The sequence below is a fragment of the Trachypithecus francoisi genome, unplaced genomic scaffold (assembly GCF_009764315.1).
Source record: "Trachypithecus francoisi isolate TF-2019V2 unplaced genomic scaffold, Tfra_2.0 Lachesis_group3, whole genome shotgun sequence".
In the NCBI taxonomy this organism is placed as follows: Eukaryota; Metazoa; Chordata; class Mammalia; order Primates; family Cercopithecidae; genus Trachypithecus; species Trachypithecus francoisi.
The window spans coordinates 26269841-26282489 of NW_022681468.1; the positions used below are offsets into that span (position 1 = coordinate 26269841).

The 12649-nt window shown below is 33.8% G+C and overlaps 1 protein-coding gene across 3 annotated transcripts in view; it reads left to right on the forward strand.

Moving 5' to 3' along the window:
• Nucleotides 1-12649, forward strand: part of CEP128 (centrosomal protein 128) — a 488113-nt gene that overhangs the window by 112663 nt on the left and 362801 nt on the right. For all 3 annotated transcript variants that reach the window (XM_033187243.1, XM_033187242.1, XM_033187244.1), the window contains 3 exons: nt 7284-7370; nt 9752-9826; nt 11696-11828. In XM_033187243.1, coding sequence (XP_033043134.1) covers nt 7284-7370; nt 9752-9826; nt 11696-11828 — 295 coding nt within the window. The remainder of the gene's footprint in view (nt 1-7283; nt 7371-9751; nt 9827-11695; nt 11829-12649) is intronic.

Sequence of the window (12649 nt, forward strand, 5' to 3'; positions counted from 1 at the left end):
ACCTCTACATGGCCCCTTGGGAAAAGTTTGGGTGAGAGAGGTGGCATTTTTGCTAAGACTGTGTGTTTACATTATTTTAGGAAATTCTTTATGAATGTGATTCTGCCCCATTGCTTGTTGTTACATGTCAAGCACTTTACCAGTCAATGGCTGAAACACTTACATAAATTTTGACTTACTATCATTTTGATTCAAACCATTGCTCTTCATCCTATCATCATACATCATGCTAATTATTTTCTTCTTTATATTTGTTACTTGTGGTAACAAGTAACAAACTTTTTCTTTGCAAGGATGAAATAAACACTGTTCTCTGTTCTTTATAAGACTGTGAGAAAGCCATTAATGTCAACATGCTGATAAAAAGGAAATGGATGGTGAAGAACGATTGACTATTATAGGATTTAGTTTTCAAAGGCGTTTGAATGCTATTTGACACAGCTTGAAACAGGCAGGTCTGAGATACATCATGCTCTTGAGTCGCCTTTTTAGTCTTTTTCTTGATTTCCATCCTTGCCCCCTTATTCCACCTCTTACAGATGACACTAAAACGCTTTTAATATTTTTTTCAGTGAAAGAGATTTTTTCCCCCAACGCTTCTATAGAAGAGAATTCTGAAGAGACCTTGGAGGATGTCTCTTTCAACCTTCTACTTGATATTTGAATTTCCATTTACAGAGCAAGCTAGCTTCTTAGATATTTTAGAGTGTCTCCACAAGCTATATTATCTTTCTAGTATTGGGAAATAGTTGGCTGGATTAAAGAATATTCCAGTTTGATAATATATTTCAGTGGCCTAGTATTGAATAATGATAAAAGTTGAAAGTTTAGAAATGTATTCTACATCATAGAAGTAGTAGCATGCCAGCTGTTAGCTTTTGGAGTCATTGAAGGGTGCAGTTTTATGAGATGATGTATAAATGTAAGTTGTCGTGAAGTTCTTATTATCTGATTTCTATTAATTAACATTTATGTCATGTCTTCTGAAGCTTTTTACTTTATTAAGAAAATAATAGTAAAGGCTATTAATTATTAAATGCTTGCAATGTACTTTTTGCTCCATTCAGTTCCTCATTTTAACGGTCTTTCTCCAAAATTCTACCATGTATGTTATCTTACATTTTCTTATTTAAGTATTTTTGTAAAATGTGTGTTTTTCAGGATATCTTCCTGGGTTGATAAATTTGCTTATAGGTTCCTTGATCCTACCATCCTATTAACTATGAGCTAGTCCCCATATAATTTTTTTGTTCTTCTTTTATCCCTTCTTTCCCCACTGGTAACTACTGGGATTATATTCATTTTCTGGGTTCTTGAAGAGTCATTACTTACTCTATTATGGCCTCCGACTTCTTTCTTTATTCTACTTAGTATTTCAGCATATGTGTAAGTGTTCTTGTAAAGCACTTGTAATTCTATTGGGGAATAGTAGAAGTTTATACGATAGATAAATACTCTTATTGCTACTGTGAGTTGTGTTTAAGCCTGACACATATTTTATGTTCATACCACATATTACTATATCTCAAAGTATGTTTAATGACTTCTACTTTGCTATGTGTACTTATATGTTCTTGCCAATATTGTCATTGTAAATTATAACAAATAAGACGAGCATGAATCTGTGTGAGTCACTTTTTGCAGCACCATATGCAAATAGACATTTAATGCTGTTAATGCTATGATGATGATGAAAAATGTCTGCTGCTCCTGTTGACTGAACAGCTGCCTGACAATAGACTGAGATTTTCTGTGTGCAGGACTTGTTCAATTTCTATGTTATGCTTTTCTTGAAGAGTGGAATGTTTCTGTCTATGTTTTCAGTGAATTTATGCTAGGCCATCTGTTTATAAAGCCCATTTCCATCATTATCAATTAATATTTATTGGGCAACTACTGAGTGCATAGTAATATTGTACAAACAAAAACCATTTTGCTACAGATAGACTTATTCATTGACTTAGTACTGTTTTATTTTTATTAGAAAATAGTGGAAAACAAAAAAAATCCTCCTAAATCCAAAGGCATAAAATAACATCCTCTAACTCTGGACACTGAAAGATGTATATTTACAGAGCTTTCTGTTCAAAGATATACAACTTGAGAAATTCTAAATTAAATTTCCATAATTATCTATGATCTTCTATTTGTCAACAATCGTAACTCAGTGGTCCTGCATTTAGAAAGTCAAATGAAGTATTATATTACTGTGGATTTCTAATACAACTATGCATCTCTTTTTGAGAGCAAACTACTCAGATAAAAACAGACCTTCTTCTAGGAGCATTTGTTTTTTGATTTTGAAGGAAATCCTGGAAAGTGCACTTGTTGGGCTCACATTTAACTTTACTTGCAAGATTTTTATTAAGTTAAAGATTGCATAAAAATATAATCTGTTCCAGTAAAAGCAATGGCATGTTAGGGAATACTACTCATTACCATTGTTGCTTTTGAATTAAAGAAGTTAAAAGACTTGTATGTCTTTTTAGCATACTGGCTTTTTTATGAAGTAATTAAGGTTTTGTTTTGCAGATTGGCAAATTTACAACATTTGAAGAATGAAATCCTGACACTAGTCAACAGCGGTTTTATCTTTGAGTTATTGTTATAGTCATGGTATTGAATTTTTGCGGATTCATTCATAATCTCTGGTCTAGTTAGCCTTCTGTGAGGCCCTTGGCTAGGTTTAGGGTAAAGATTGTGTCCACGAAGCAGAGCAAAGGGAATTCGTGACTGAACCCTTGACCTTGTTTGGGTTCGTTGACACTGGGTGTGCTAAACAGTGGTACATTCCGTAGGTATGGGCATAGTGGAACCAAGAAGTTTATTTGTTCACTGAGGAAAATAGGTCAGTAAAAAGCATCCATCTCTTCCACCAAGATAATTCCTATAAGAGCCCTTGTGTATTTTTGGGATTCTTGAAATAATAAACATCTTATTAGAAGAGAAAAAAAAAAATCTCGGCCATTCTTAAAATAAAACCTTGAGCTTTATGTTTAAATACCACAGGTATCTTTAAGGAATGTTATTAAGGATTACTATTACTGTTAGAAATAGTATTTAACTTATGATCGAGCCTACTTAACTACATGATGTTGGATATTACCCTTTGAAAAAGAGGAATTGTTGTATTTTGTGACTTATGTGCTTACCATTTCCATCTGGAAAATACACACAGTTCAATTCGTACCAAGTTTTTTGAATTTCTCTCTTACTTTGATATCCCTTAAGTTTGTGTGGTATCATAATAGTATGAGTATTCAATTCCTTTTGGACTTCTATCAAGCATTTCTACTTTTCACCTACCAAAGTGTGTGGTGTGTGTGGTTTGTTTTATTTTTTATTTTTTTAGTTGTAGTTGTTGTAGAATTTCCTTTCCTTGGTCATGGCTGAAAAATAAATTTCTTTGAACAATTTAAGTAATATCCACTTAGCTATTTTTAAATTAGATATTGGTTCAGGGATTTAGAATATGAATGCATTGTTTTGTTTTTTTTTGCCTTGAAAAGAAACTTAATTTTTTTTGTTTTGATTTTTGTTGGCACAGATAATCCCCAACTGGATGAACTTAAAGGCTAAAATTTTCCATTACTTTAGCTGGTTCTCATGGGGGAGGAATCTCTAACTTGATTTGGGAAAAAGCATAATTTAGAAATTCAAAGAACATGACAAAAAAAGTATGTGTTAATATAAATTAGTAGTACATGTTCTGAGCAATAAAATCCTGCTGTATTATGCATATAGAGTCCTTTTAAATATATGTATTATTTTATTAATGTTTGATGCCTTTGGACCTGTGTTTAGGCGTCCAAAAAGAATTTTTGAGATAGACATCAGATTTCCATCTTAAAAAAATTTTTAATTAAATAAAGTTTCCATGATAGTGTTTTATACATACTCAGTACTAGAGTTAAATTTTTGCTTGATTGAAAGTGTCCTTAAAGCTACCTCAAAATTTTAATATAGATAAATATAAACAACATATAACTTCAGTGTATAGCTCATGTGGTCTAATTTGGATTGGAATCGCATTATATTCTGTTAAGCTTAAAATATTTGTCCACTGGCTTTTATTTTCTACCCATGTGAAGAGTTTAATTACAAAATATAGTAAGAACAATGATTTTCTAGTGTTTAGTGATATAACTTCTTCATTCTTTATTGTTACTGGAAAAAAATCTGATTTGATAGTTTGTACTTTCAAGTAAATGATGTTGACTGTTTAATATGAGCACATACTTGTTTTTCTGTAGTGTTGTTACTTTACCAGTAAATGATCTACATGTTCTTGCCCTTGTGACCAAAGGCGTGCAATTGTAGCACCGCTGAGTGATTAGGATAACTTGGGATAGGTTATGTTTATAATTTTTCTCCGGAAATTTCATTGGCCTGTGTGGGAATTAACATGTGATTTTTATTTCATTCCCATGCCATCATTCTTAACCAAGCTTGCTGGTCCATTTAAAGCAGACAAAGGGCCTTTAATTACCTATTTGTTCTACATCTTGGAGTGTGTTGTCTGTTAGAGCCTCTTGATAAACATGCTTGTTGTCAATGTGGTAGAGATTTTTATAGTTAAGTGAGAGGTCTACAAACATTTTTCTTTTCCCCTTTTTACTACTCTCTAAAAGGAAAAGCTACATTTTTTTTTTCCACTATATGTAACTATGAGAGTTTAGAATCACCTACTTCTAAGGAAATGCAGTAGTACAATACACGATACGACACACTTAAGGGAAAGAAGAAAAATTGTTGTTATTAAAGATTTAAATGTGCCCCGGGGACCCTCTATTAAGGCTCAGTGTTGTTGCTGTGATCTTAAACGTGTAAAAGACAATCTAAATCCTGGAGCAGGGCACATGATAGCTTTTAGCTAAACTGCTCTTAGGAAACAAACAAGCTTTAAAGAACAAAATAACATAATTATTGAAATTCATTGGCATGTGATTTTTTTTTCTTCTTTTATAACTGCTTTTACTGGGTCAGTTTTACTATAATTCTAAGTTGCTTGATTTAAGTCAAATGGAAAAGAAATCCAGTGCAGGTCTACACCCTTAAAAAAAGGTAGTAAATTAGTTAACGTTTATTATTAAGGTTTAAAGAAATGGCTTGTAATTTTGATTTGGCTAATTTAAAAATGTCTCTCTTTGAGTATTGTTTGTGTTTTCAGTGTTTACAGGTGCATCAATATATATTTAATGGCCCTTAAGTGTTAGCTTTTCCTTCTTTGTCTTTCATTTTAAACTAGATAATGTGGAAAATGATTCAATATTCTAGGCTACAGTATTGCATTTGTGTTTACTTGTTTACTGACTCATGGTATATAGAAAGCAGAGCTAGTGTTCAAACTTAATGGCATTTCTAGATGATATAGTGGAAATGTAGTAATTTGCTTTGGATTGTTCCTTAGTATCTCACTTTTGCTCCTTATTGAAAACAATAGAATTTGGCCGGGCGCGGTGGCTCAAGCCTGTAATCCCAGCACTTTGGGAGGCCGAGACGGGCGGATCACGAGGTCAGGAGATCAAGACCATCCTGGCTAACATGGTGAAACCCCGTCTCTACTAAAAAATACAAAATAGCCGGGCGAAGCGGCGGGCGCCTGTAGTCCCAGCTACTCGGGAGGCTGAGGCAGGAGAATGGCATAAACCCGGGAGGCGGAGCTTGCAGTGAGCTGAGATCCGGCCACTGCACTCCAGCCTGGGCGACAGAGCGAGACTCTGTCTCAAAAAAAAAAAAAAAAAAAAAAAAAAAAAAGAAAACAATAGAATTTAAGTTATCATTCACAAAAACTTTTTAAGACTTATGTATAGTTAGAGGAAAAGGAGAAATTGAAAAAAGGAGACTATTAAATACAGTTTTAGGCAGCAAGTACAGCTATAATAGAAAAGTACATTATTTTGGAAAAGCAATATTATAAATAACTTATTAGATGTTGTAAGGGGAAAGTAAGGAAGAAAGGAGTAGCACAATATTATTTTAGCAAATTTCTAAGTATCCAAGAGAATTAGAGTTTCTTTTATTCAACCAACTTAAATGTAGAAATTTTGTTTTTTTTAATTTAATTTTTTTTGAGGATCTCACTCTGTTACCCAGTCTATTATTATTACCAATAATAATAGTTGCATTTTATTGCACATTTGCTGGGAGCCAGACATTGCTTTATGTGCTCTACAGATATCAAACCATTGAGTTTTCATCACTACCCTTTAAGTTTGGTATTATTTTTTCAATATGAAGAAGCAGTGTACTCAGTTGTTAAGAAGCAGGCAGCCATAATCTGTATCCTATCTCTGTCACTAAGTAGGTGAGTGACGTTAGGCAAATGATTCAACTTCTTGTGCTCCAATTTCCCCTTTAATAAAATGGGCTTGGAATAATAATAATTCATAGAATCATCATGAGGAGTAAATGTATATTTTGAATATATGTAATATATTTATTTATTATATGTAAGGAGAAGAAGAATGCCTGGACATACTAAACACTATAAAAGTGTGATAATATTATTATTCTCAAATCAAAATTATTTTTCATTTTGTTGATGCCTCTCTGCCTCTTTACTCAATTTCTATTTGAGAGTCGGAATTATGGCAGAGGGAGCTGAAATTGATTGAGTATACTTGCATCAAAGCAGTTTTTAACATATTTTGCTCTTTGCCTAAAAATTGGTTTTCTGTTGATCTTGTTGGAAAAGCTTCTGGAAGCTTGGCTTTTCACAAGTCGTATGGACTTTACACATACACCTTGCTAAGTCTAAACACTAAAATTGTTAAAAATATTTTTTAAGCAAATGGAATGCATTTCAGATATTATGAAAGACAGTTCCAAGTATAATTTTCCCCTTTAAGTTTAATTTTGTTTTAACATAGAAACAAACCAAAGCAAACACTTTTATAGTTAGCTTTTGAAATGTGTATTTTCTTAAAGTTCTTTTTACTCATTTTATTAAAGAGGGGAAACTGTAGAAAAGAATATTTGTTTCCAAGAAAACTGTTAGCTATCTAGGCCCTCTAAATAATGTAGTAAAATTCCCAAAGATGGAGGAAAAAAAGGAAACGAACTGAATATTAATTAGGATGATCAGGAATTGTTTATTGTTTATATTTTGTCCCCACTGAAGCGTTCTTAGGGTTACAGTGAATGAGCAGGTTGTAATTTATAGATTTTGTGTAACTTATATCCATGTCTTCCTCAGCCCTAATACATAATAAATTCTAGTAGTGACTTTCAGTTTTGTACATATTTTGGAATAATTTTTTTTTCCACCTCTTTCATTCCAGGCACTAAAGAAACAAGAAGCTAAAGCAGATGAGCATGAGGGGGCAATAAAAAATAAGCTAATACAAACTGAAACCGAGAAGAATCAAGTAAGATTTTAAAAGTTATCTTTCAGAGAATAAAGTGGTTTGGGGCCAATGGTATTTGTTGAGTGCCTTGAAAAGTGTCCCCAGGATGCTTTAGAACACTGTGAATTCTTTATCTTTCTATGTGGAGTCAATTGGTTCAACAGCTCTTCTACTTGCTAGGACTTACTCTTGGAAACAGAGAAGCAAATTGTTTGCTACCTTGTCATCTATGACCACTCTGCTTTCTGAGAGGTGAATTAAACTTTACCTTTTCTTGTTGGAAACATTTTAAGAACTTGACTTTGTTGCAGGGTTAGAAAAGACCTGTCATTTGGAGACTGAATATTTTGGTTATATTCATTTTCATTATAGTGGACAGATATAGTAAGCAGCCCAGTTCTGAAAGCATTCTCTGTTTCTATTCAATTAAATTAAATATCAATGACCTTTGACCTACGTGCATGTCTATGAGCACGTAGAGCTTAGCACTTTAGAGTTAGAAAGGAATTCAGAGGCCAAGCAACTCTTCCTTAATTTGTGAATAAGTAGATTTAAGGATGAGCTCAAAGTAATAGAAGATGAAGTGAAAATTTGCCCTGTTCTTTACTCCGTATTGCTTTTTTCTACCTACCATTGCCTCCTTTATTTTATTTCACCAACTCATGTAAAGGCAGCTTCCCTGCTGCTTTCAGGGTAAGCGAAGTATGTTAGGTCATCAAATTTGCCCTTTGGGAGTTGTGATGTTGAAATTACACAGGGATTATGACCAATATGGGCTTTGGTTGATTTCAAAGTCATTTTGCTTCAATTATGATTTCTTCACTCTATTTCTCCATAGAGACTAAAGAACAGGTCAGACAGTATTTTATGTGGATTCTGTGAGCCCCACATATACTTTACTTTTTAAAAAATATGACATTTGTTTTATGAGCCACATGTATAATTAAAAAAAAATTATATACTGAGATTTAAAGATATATTTTGAAATAATTATAGATTTATAGGATATTGTAAAACAAGATGCACAGAGAGGTCCCATGCACCCAGTTTCCCTCAGTGGTAACATTTTGCATAATTGCCATTTAATATCAAAACCAGGAAATTGTTGGTGCAATCTACTTAGTTTATACAGATTTCACCTGCTTTATATATACTCATTTGTGTTTTATGTGTTTGTGTGTGTGTGTGTGTGTGTGTGAAGTTCAATCCATTTTTATCTTGTATAGATTCTTGTTACCACTACCACCATCAGGATACAGAACTGTTCCATCACCACAAGGCTCTCTCATGTTCTTTCATAAGCACAATTATTAAAGGATTAATATACAGATAGCAGTTGTTCAATTGAAATGATAATTTAAAATAAGTACTACAAATCTAAGCTCTTACTAGCGTCTTAATATAAATGTGCGATTTTTATAAAACTACCTTACTGTTATAAAATGGAAATAAGTCTAGGACATATAAGCTCTAAATTTTTAAGAAACTTACGTTCTATCCTATTACATATTTCAGCTTGAAATCATCTAGGCATGTTAGGAGTTTGTAGAATATTTAGTTACTTAACTGGTCACATTTTTTTTTTTTGAGACAGAGTCTCACTCTGTTGCCCAGGCTGCAGTACAGTGGCACGATCTTGGCTCACTGCAAGCTCCGCCTCCCAGGTTCATGCCATTCTCCTGCCTCAGCCTCCCGAGTAGCTGGGACTACAGGCGCCACCACCACACCCGGCTAAGTTTTTGTATTTTTAGTAGAGGTGGGTTTTCACCATGTTAGCCAGGATAGTCTCGATCTCCTGAACTGGTCACATTTTTTATCAATATTTATCTCATGGCAGTATCATTAAGGAAATTTTAAATGTCTCATTCTGTATTTAGACATTTAAAAATTTAAGGAATGTCTTATAAATATTAGAAATATTAGGAATGTAGGAAATCACCAATTAGATGAAACTTTTGAGTTATTGGGTCCCTGCAGTTTTTATTCTAATTTACTTAATTTGACACTACATTTTCTAATTTAAAGGAAAAAATTGCCTTAGAATTTAGATTAAAGTGATTTAGAACTGGAAGGGATCTCAGAGACTGTTTAATACAAAATTTTTATTTTAGAGATGACAGAACGGAGGCCTAAGGAGAAGAGACTGGTACTGACTCACAGTTGAGGTGAAACTTACTAGATCCCGACTTCCTGAGGCCTGGTCTAGTTCACTTCATGTTATACGATTAACATTATTTTAATGGAAGTATTGATATATGTTCATAGTGAGATATTTCTTTTATGTTAGCTGTAAATGTCTTCTGAAAACTTTTCCACTTTTCTCCTTTTGAACTGTGCCCATAATAATTTAGTTATCTTCTGTTCCGTTGGACATTTTTATTTATCCTTTGTTGAAACTCTAGCTTGAACAGGAATTGGAGCTATCTCGAAAGTTATTGAATCAATCTGAAGGCAGCCGAGAAACACTTTTGCATCAGGTAAGTCTATGCAAGTTATTATAATATACTTTTACATTAAATCAGGATTGAGTAGCTCTATTTAAATGTCTTTGTGAAAGGAAAAAAAAAAAAAAACCTGGGTCTAGAAAAAAATGTTTTCCTAAGGAATGTATATCAGCACACCTAAGCAAAAGATAAAATTCTTTCAGGGAAATTCAGAGAAAGCTAGTACAAACATCAGCCAAAGTCCCCACTGTGTTGGTGTATCTTGCTGATTGCTGCTACAACTTACTACTTATCTCTCTTAGCATGAGCAGTGTAAAAGTAAGATTGAATGTATAAGATAAAATTTTCCCAGGAGCTTAATTTTATTCCAGGAGGCATTGGGAAGTAAAGGAAGAAGTAAACTACATAAAACAGACCTTTGCGTGTTTACGTTACTTTGAATAACATTATTGTCTTTAATTCATGTTTTCAAGATACTACTTGACGCTTTTAAACCAAAGATAAGGCTTATTTTATTTTATTTTTTTGGAGACGCAGTCTCACTCTGTTGCCAGGCCGGACTGCAGTGGAGCAATCTCAGTTCAACACAACCTCCGCCTCCTGGGCTCAAGTGATTCTACTGCCTTGGCCTCCCGGTAGCTGGGATTACAGGCATGCGCCACCACACCTGGCTAATGTTTTGTTTTTTTTAGTAGAGACGGGGTTTCACCATGTTGGCCAGGATGGTCTCCATCTCCTGACCTCGTGATCCCCTGCCTCGGCCTCCCAAAGTGCTGGGATTATAGGTGTGAGCCATCACACCTGGCCGATAAGGCTTAATTATTAAGTATAACATTTTGCATTCCATCAGCCCATAATGGGAGTTTGGCGCTTCTGATGTTTAAAGTTCAGTAACTTTAAATAACCATCTTACGTACATTGGATAAGGGCATATGGGTTTCTCACTGCCTCTCTGTCTGTGTTTAATACAAACTGCAATTATGCTTTCTTCTGTTTTGAAGTGTGTGTTATATAACTCACCTTCAGAATATGCTAGGGGTAGGCAAAGATGTCAAGCATTATAGATGTTCAGAAGGAGTATTACATTTTGACAATTGGTGCTGAAAATACAAGATAGCACCTGTTTTACAAAATCTTTGAAAATATTCACTGACTTTGTTCTGCAGCCAGTGGTCACATGGAATTAATTTTGGCAGAGTTCAAACTTTCCTTTTTAGAAGTTTATATTTGTATTTAATTCCATTCTGATTTGTTTGGAACTCTGACTTATAATCTCCAGTTTCAGTTATGGAAGCAAGATATTTCTTTGTTTAGGTTGTCATTGTGATTTTAGCTGAATCTTTTTGTCACTGTTAACTTGTTTAATGGTCATTTGGAAGTACCTGTTATGTGCTAGGTAATTTAGCAGTCTAAGGATAGAAAGATAAATCAGTTTCTGACTTCAAGGAGTTTAGAGTTTATTCAACAGCATCTATTACATACTTATTTTGAGCATTATTTTAGTATCAAAATATGCTAAATCATGATCATTTATCTTGAATTTAACAACCAATAGACCATGTTCACATGAAAACAAATGGGTGAAATTAGAAAAATATAAAAACGTATAATACTTAATTGAAGCTGATTTGGGTTAATAGTAATGGAGTAGACTGAGGACAAAATAAGTGATTAAAAAAAAATCTGATCACATTCTTTGCCTCAATGGACACAGAGAAGGAAAAACTATGCCTTTATTCTTTGTGGAATAAATGAGAGGAATGAGGAAATGGAGCAGGAATCCATTCCACTATGCTTGGAAGGAGATTAACCTGGATTCAACTTGTGTTTACAATAGCCCATTTGAAGTAGGTCTTTTTCTGATTGTGAAAACTGATGTTTGATTTTTGACGATGTGTTTAGGTAGAAGAACTGCGTGCACAACTTACGAAAGCAGAGGGTGATCGAAAGGGTTTACAGCATCAAGTGTCTCAGATTTCCAAGCAACAGTCAAACTATCAGGATGAACAAGGGGAGGACTGGAGGTTTAGGAGAGGTAAAATGTCGATTTGTACCTAATAATGTGATAATTTGTGTGGGGGCTTTTTGGTCTTTCTTAGAAAATACTTTTCATCCTCAGAAATTGCATTCCTTTATGATGCTCATATCATACTATTTCTTGATCTATTACAAATTTTCTGATAAGTTGATAATAATTTAGCATCATCCCATTTTAATATCTTCCCTGCTTGGTTCGAACCCATTTGGGTTATTAGACCTACTTAACCACGGATGGTTTTCTATTAGAAAGAGCCTGCAAAAGCAGTAGTTTTTCCAGCCTCCTGTTCCCATGCCCAAATATATGTGCATATGTGTATGTATGTACCAGTCTTTGTACTTACACTGTAAATGTCACTCTGTCTTTCACATTCTCTTATCTCAGTTTTCAATATAGGAGAAATTAAAGTTAATACCCTATCTTTTTTGTGATCTGGAGTTGGTGACAAAAATTAATCACAACTCAGAAGTAGTCATGAGCTGTATCACTGGCTTTTAATGTGGATTAGGAACACTTTGTGTTTGAAAAATATTAGGATACCTTCTCAGTGGAGGTGTTAATTTAAATTATGAAATTTAATGACTGGATGTATGTTCAGGCTTAATAATGATAATATTGAGATTATATAATGGCTTCTATTAGGTGAGTTCACATGCTCAGCTTCTATATTATTCCAATAATGAGGCTTCCTGCTCAAATGCTCAAAGTATTGGTGAAATTTTTTTAAGTGTTTGATGTACTGTTAAATTCAGGGAAGGTAAATATTGCCCCAGGCTTTCCAAATATACCTCCATATGTTGCCTAAGCTAGAATTTCCA